Source organism: Hyla sarda, chromosome 6 (genome assembly GCF_029499605.1).
Source record: "Hyla sarda isolate aHylSar1 chromosome 6, aHylSar1.hap1, whole genome shotgun sequence".
NCBI lineage: Eukaryota > Metazoa > Chordata > Amphibia > Anura > Hylidae > Hyla > Hyla sarda.
Window position 1 is genome coordinate 25,810,522 of NC_079194.1, and position 6,897 is coordinate 25,817,418.

At 44.1% G+C, this 6,897-nt stretch overlaps 1 protein-coding gene across 1 annotated transcript; it reads right to left on the reverse strand.

Annotated features, from left to right (window-relative positions):
- Positions 1–841: 841 nt before the first annotated feature.
- On the reverse strand, positions 842–5,703 carry LOC130277420 (uncharacterized). Its single transcript, XM_056528090.1, has 2 exons — positions 4,981–5,703; positions 842–1,428 (listed from the first exon to the last, which is right to left on the reverse strand). The coding sequence occupies exons 1-2, from the start codon at positions 5,510–5,512 to the stop codon at positions 842–844; spliced, it is 1,119 nt and encodes a 372-aa protein (XP_056384065.1). The 5' UTR covers positions 5,513–5,703.
- Between the last annotated feature and the right edge of the window lie 1,194 nt (positions 5,704–6,897).

Consider the following 6,897-nt stretch of genomic DNA (forward strand, 5'->3'; position numbering starts at 1 on the left):
ATTAAATGAAAACACTTACACTTGTATGGGGTAAAAAGGCCACGGCCGTTTATTGAGGGTAATTAAATAAATAACTTATTAATAAATAACCGTTAAATAACCATAAATAATTCATAATAATAATTAACCTATAAAACCATCAATCAAATTAAACCATTAGTGAAACTCTTTCACCAAAGCTGTCCACCCAGCAGATCTGTGTGACATACCCCACTCTTTAATATCTATCTATGTCCACCCAACTGGTGACCCCCTCAACAAACAGACCGTGACAGGGAGGGAGGGACGGGACGCTGTTATTTCTTCAGGTAACTCTTCTTTGACTAGCTAACTGCCCAGTCGTCCTTTTCTTAAATAGAATTATGTTTTCCCGCCGTGGCCTAGATAGCCAATCCGCATCTCCTCTTCTTCTGCCCAGCAACCACAACAACCTGTAATAAAAGACTCCAAGTACAAGTTAATAACAATGTTAACACTTTATATCCCTCACCTACTTCCTTACCCTCTTTTTTTTTTATTTTTTATACATCATCTATCTAAAACATGGAAGGAGGGGGAATGGGGGGCCCATTCATGGGAAGGGGACCCCCCAATGCCCCCCACCAACAAACTGCCCATTAAATGAAAACACTTACACTTGTATGGGGTAAAAAGGCCACGGCCGTTTATTGAGGGTAATTAAATAAATAACTTATTAATAAATAACCATTAAATAACCATAAATAATTCATAATAATAATTAACCTATAAAACCATCAATCAAATTAAACCACTAGTGAAACTCTTTCACCAAAGCTGTCCACCCAGCAGATCTGGGTGACATACCCCATACGCATGACCCTCAGTCATGCCCACCCACAACCGTGGCCTTCTCAATCATATTTTGTAACCCAACATTAAAAATGTCCATACCGATCATTGACAAATGCACCTTGTCAGACCAGTATAGACCGCGCACAAAAGCTTCCAAGTCCACGTGCCTGTAAGAAAACCCATTTATTTTTAACATAAACTTCTCCATACTCCTGTTCAATCTCTTACGAATTCTATCCTTGAACCTTTCATTTTTGTCCAACCAAACTAGCCTCGGTATTATTTCTGAAAAGACAATTAACGCCGCCGGACAAACTTCTTTAACTGCAAAAACAGTTTGCTTTAAATTTTGATATAACATAGACGTATTCCATTTCCCTATATCATTACCCCCTATATGCAGGATTAAAATATCTGGGTTTGGCCAAATTGCGGCTTTACTCAAACATAAATCAAACAGTTCTGATAAAACTAAACCTCTCTTTCCTCCCCAGAAGATGCAGACTTCCTTATCAGGGAAACCGAGATTTAGGCCATATGATCTGCTTACTGCACGTCTCCTGGCCCAGTGGACGAAGGAGTGTCCCAGTATCCACACCATCTTGGTTGCCTTGTCTGCAAAAGAACGAATGTTTAGTCAAGGAGCAACTCTGGGCGAATATAAATTTTGTAACGGTCAGATTGCCATCTACTCAACTTCTTAATCTCCTCCACGGACAACCCTGCTAGAGCCGCTTCAGTCGCGGCCCCAATCCTAAATGAATGTGAGCTGATTCCCGCATTAGCCAAACCCAATTGCATAGTGCATTTCTTCAAAATATATTTAAACTGAAATGTAGTGATAGCTGAGCCATCCTTATGTACAAATAAGTAAATAGAATTATCTGGGTGAATCTTTAAATAGCTTTCCATCATTTTAACTGGGCATAAGTCATTACCTGGAAGGCTAAAAATGTGCAATCTTTTGCCCTTCCCCAATGGATCCGTTTTCGATTTTTTAATGTTTATCTCTAAACTATCTTTTGTTATGGAGATATCGCTTACTTCTAACGGTGCTGGGACATGTTTTGAACTTGCTGTGAATTCACCTACTCTGAGTGCCCCGAAAAAAGCTATTACAAAGGCAGTCTGAAACAGGACTGCTTCAAAACCGTCTCTGCACACTTCATTACATGCCTTGCACAGTTTAAGCACAGTACTAAACACTATCGGGGGTCTCTTGTCTTTAACTCTTTTCGTACTCCGATAACCCTTTAGCACCTGCTTTATTTGATAGAAGGAATTAATGCTTCTCCAACCCAACCACCTCTGGAAAAACGACACACCAGCTAACACATTAGACACATAGCTTGGTGATAACTTTTTATGTAATAACTCCGCCAGAAACAACATTGCGCAATTCACATCTGAATTATCGACATTAAAACCACTCTTTTCACAAAAAGAACACCATCTTGACCAAAACTTGCTATAGTCTACAAAAGTTTTGTCAGATACCGACTTCTTCAAATACTCTTGCATTATTCCCAAATTAGGTCCCATAAATGCGGTGGGCATTGTATCCCTTCCTTTGCTGCTTCTGGACACAACTGCTGGAACCTGCGGAACTGTCCACGGGAAAGGGCGTCAGCTATACAGTTAACCTCACCTTTAATATACGAAGCTTTAAGCCATATGTTTAATCTCAAGCACAACAAAACTAAATGACGGAGCAGTTTTATAACTTCCACCGACCTAGAAGATAGACAATTGATTGCAAACTCCACACCTTTATTGTCCGTATGCACAATAATTCTCTTGTCTCTGAAAGCTGCACCCCAGATTGCTAGGGACACCACCACCGGGAATAACTCTAATAAAACTATGTTACATGTTGCCCCTGCTTCTATCCATGCTATAGGCCATGGCTCAGCAGACCATTGCCCCTTAAAGTATGCTCCATAACTAAATGCCCCTGCAGCATCCGTAAAAATACCTAATTCTGTCCAACTAGCAAATTCTGCTTGCCACACAGAAGCCCCATTATAGTTTTCTAAAAATTCCGCCCACAACGATAAATCCTCTTTAAGGGGTCTATTAATCCTTATATGATGCCGAGGGGACCTGACTCCACTAGTAGCTAGGTATAACCTCCTTGAGAACACTCTACCCATCGGAATTATTCTAGAGGCGAAGACTAATAAACCAAGCAACCTCTGCAAATCTCTCAGCTGAACTTTCTTTTTAACCAAACAACTATTTATTCTATTTAACAATTCAACAATTTTTTCCTTTGGCAAAAAGAATAACATATAGAAGGAATCGATTTCTATCCCCAAAAAGATTAACCTCCTGCATGGCAAAACAGTTTTCTCTTCAGCTAATGGAACACCAAACTCATAACAAATCTCCCTAAATGCTTTAAATAAAAAATTAATGTCATCACTGCTCTCTTGACCTATAAACAAAAAATCATCTAAATAGTGCACCATTTCCCCTACCGGACATATCTGCTTAACTGACCATTCTAAAAAGGAAGAAAATGCCTCAAAGTAAAAACAAGACAATCTGAAGCCCATAGGCAGTGCCTTCAAAGTAGAATTTATTTTCAAATTGAAAACCCAGGGAATTATATCCGGATTCTCTAACTGGCAGCAACCTGAATGCGGATTTGATGTCTGCCTTGGCCAACAAAGCACCTTGACCAGTCTTTCTCAATTTGTCCAAGGCAGAGTCAAATGAAGCGTATTCTACTGAAAATTCGTGACTATTCACTGTATCATTCAGAGAAGTCTTATCCGGATAGGATAAATGGTGTATCAGTCTAAATGTTCCCGGCTCTTTTTTGGGGATAACACCTAATGGGGAGAGTCTGAAATTTTTGAAAGGGGGAGCATCAAACGGACCTTCTACTCTACCTTCTTCAACTTCTTTCCTGATTTTCTCTCTAACAATATCCGCATGCTGAAATACTGACTTCAAGTTATCCACCCATATGCACCCCTCCCCTTCATACTCTGGAACAAAAAAAACCATATCAAAACCTTCCTCTAATAATTTAGCTTTCATTGTGTCTGGATACCTGCTTAGGAAGGGGGACATTCCTTTGAGGTTCACTGGCGTCCATGCTTTTAGAAACCGCCTCTCTACTGTGGTGGGGGTTATTATTGGACATGTTGATCTTCTTGAAGCATTTGAATACTGCATGGCTACCTCCACAGTGTGAACATTCGTGACGGTACTTGCAGTTTGCCTGCCATCTGCATTGATTTTCATTAAACGCAAAGCATACTCCTTTCCGAAAGGAGCTCTGACCAGATGGCAGATAACTGCGAGACCTTTGCGTGGGGAGCATTAAATTTAACCAAAGGCCCACATCTTTTTGGCCCCATTTCAAATTGGGATGTACTGCTATTTTATGTCTAAACATCTCATCATACCCAATCCATGCTACTCCCCCAAAATTTCTATACGCCTCCAATATTATGTCCATGTGTTGGAAAAGTACCGAACATAGGTTGGGCTTTTTCTCCCCCATTACTGCTGCAAATATACAGAATGCTTGTATCCAATTGTTGAATGACTTAATCGGTTGATATTTTTTTTTATCCTCATCTTTCTCCTCTTTTTTATCACTAACTTTCTGGGATTCTTTTACTGATGGCAGTAAGGAAAAAATATCCATATACTCTCCCTTCCAGATTTTCTCTTTGACCACATTTGACAGGTGGAACCCGAGGGGCGACAACTCACATACCATGGCCTCCTTCATGCACACACCCGGTACCGACCCTAATGGGAGAGTATCTGGATCTTTTGGCCTATCGCTACTCTGCGCAGCAATCCCTGTTACTGTATTACTAATAACCTTTTGGACTTTATTTGTCTCCTTTGCACTGTTCAACTCTATCCTACAGTGAGGGGAGGATGCAACTTGCTCCTCACCCGACTGCAGTGTACTTTGTACCTTAGCAGAATCGCTGCTGCGGGAAACCGACCATGCAGCACTAGGATTTGCAGGACCACCGGGAGGGGGGGGAGGGGGGGTTGCCTGTCCCCTTGCTGGCGTGGCGGCTAACATATTGAAAAATGCCGCCATACCAGCAAGTAAACCGTGCCCAGGAGTAGAACCAGACAACCCGGCTAGCTCCTTAATACCCATAAGAGATTGAGCGGCATCATACTCACCGATCGATGCCCTCTCTGCAGGTGCTTGGATCTCTTCCTCTCTTCCGGTAGGAGCAATTGAACTCACTGAACGGGAGGGAGGGACGGGCGTCTTCTTACTTGCGGTCCGGCTGTGTCTTGCGGCTTCCGGAGAGTAATTCTTCCTCTTCGGCCGGTTGGCGCTGCGTAGCGACCGTCGCGGTTGCTCCGCTTGCTCTTCAGCTTCCGGCAAGCTTTCAATGACGTCACCGGAAACCTGTCCTGCGCTGCTGACGTCAAATACCATGGACGCGGACGCTCCAAACTCGCTTGCTTCCACTTCTTCCGCTCCTTTCTGCCTGCCGGACATCGTGGACCTGGTCGCAGAAGAGCTAGGTGCAGACGGTAACAGCTCGCCCTCTTCTCTGTGCGCAGGAACCAGTAGCTCTAAGCACAGGCGTAGCCACTCGTCGCCGCCGGGTCCGGAGGCTCTATCCAGCAATAGCCGGTATAAATCATTCACTGGGAGGCTGGCACCCGACTGCGAATCTTCCGCCGACGACCTGGACATCATACCGCTGTTATTTCTTCAGGTAACTCTTCTTTGACTAGCTAACTGCCCAGTCGTCCTTTTCTTAAATAGAATTATGTTTTCCCGCCGTGGCCTAGATAGCCAATCCGCATCTCCTCTTCTTCTGCCCAGCAACCACAACAACCTGTAATAAAAGACTCCAAGTACAAGTTAATAACAATGTTAACACTTTATATCCCTCACCTACTTCCTTACCCTCTTTTTTTTTTTATACATCATCTATCTAAAACATGGAAGGAGGGGGAATGGGGGGACCATCCCATGGGGCCCTTCCATTACCTTCCAGGGCCCATTCACAGGTGAACACACTAATTAGAACCAGGCGCCAATCAGTGGCGCACCGGCCCTTTAAATCGCAGAGAGCCGGCGCGCGCGCCCTAGGGAGCGGGGCCGCACGCGCCGGGACAGAACAGACGGGGAACGAGTCTGGTAAGCGGGTCGGGATGCGAATCGCGAGCGGGCGCGTCCCCCATCGCGGATCGCATCCCGGCTAGGGATGTTATCGCAGCGCTCCCGGTCAGCGGGTCTGACCGGGGCGCTGCGAACAGGAAAACGCTGCGAGCGCTCCGGGGCGGAGCAGGGACCCGGAGCGCTCGGCGTAACACTTGGGCTGTCCGGGCATGCTGGGAGCTGTAGTTTTGCAACAGCTGGAGGCACACCAGTTGGGAAACACCGGTTAGATGGTCAACCCTGCCACAATTGTTGTGTCCACCCGACACATGTCTAACGTATATCTCTGCTTATGTTGATTTATGTGTTTATTGCAACATACACTTGCTGACTGGTTCCCTTTAAGGGAAGCATGAATTGACATTTTACAATAAAGCCGTGAATCTGTCCACAAATAGGACAATTTTGAGTCTGATCTGAGAAGCTTTTCGATATTTGTAGCTCTTTGGATTTCTGTTGGAAACTGACATAGATAAAATGATATTTCCCATGTTGCAAAAACATCCAAGCAAAAAGATGAATCATATGATAGGAAATTCTATACACAAGTGGTATTTCTCTTTTTTTTTTTCTTTCTTTCTTTATAATTTGTTTCCTTCTTCCCCACTTGGCCTGATGGGGGACGGACAAGGTGGGGAGGGGGGGGGGGGGGGGGTGGATGGTTTAGATAAAGAATGCCTTGTTATTATCTCTCAAATTTTTTTATATTGTGTATGTTTGTTTTGAAAACCAATAAAAAGTCGAAGAGCCGAAGAGCAGCCGAAGAGCAGCATTCGCATTTTATGCGGGGCTGCGTCTCCAGTCTTGGAAAGCTCTTTGTTTCCGGGACTGGGGACATGATGGAAAGCCACGCCCCCCTTGTGACGTCACGCCATGCCCCCTCCATTCATGTCTATGGGAGGGGGCGTGATGGCCAT

What these genes read in the sequence shown, in the direction of transcription:
- LOC130277420 (XM_056528090.1), bottom strand. Translation starts at nt 5,512, where the DNA reads ATGATGTCCAGGTCGTCGGCGGAAGATTCGCAGTCGGGTGCCAGCCTC. An exon ending in TGCAGAGAGGGCATCGATCG is followed by an intron (nt 1,429 to 4,980) that starts GTGAGTATGATG and finishes GTTCTTTTGCAG; the next exon opens with ACAAGGCAACCAAGATGGTG.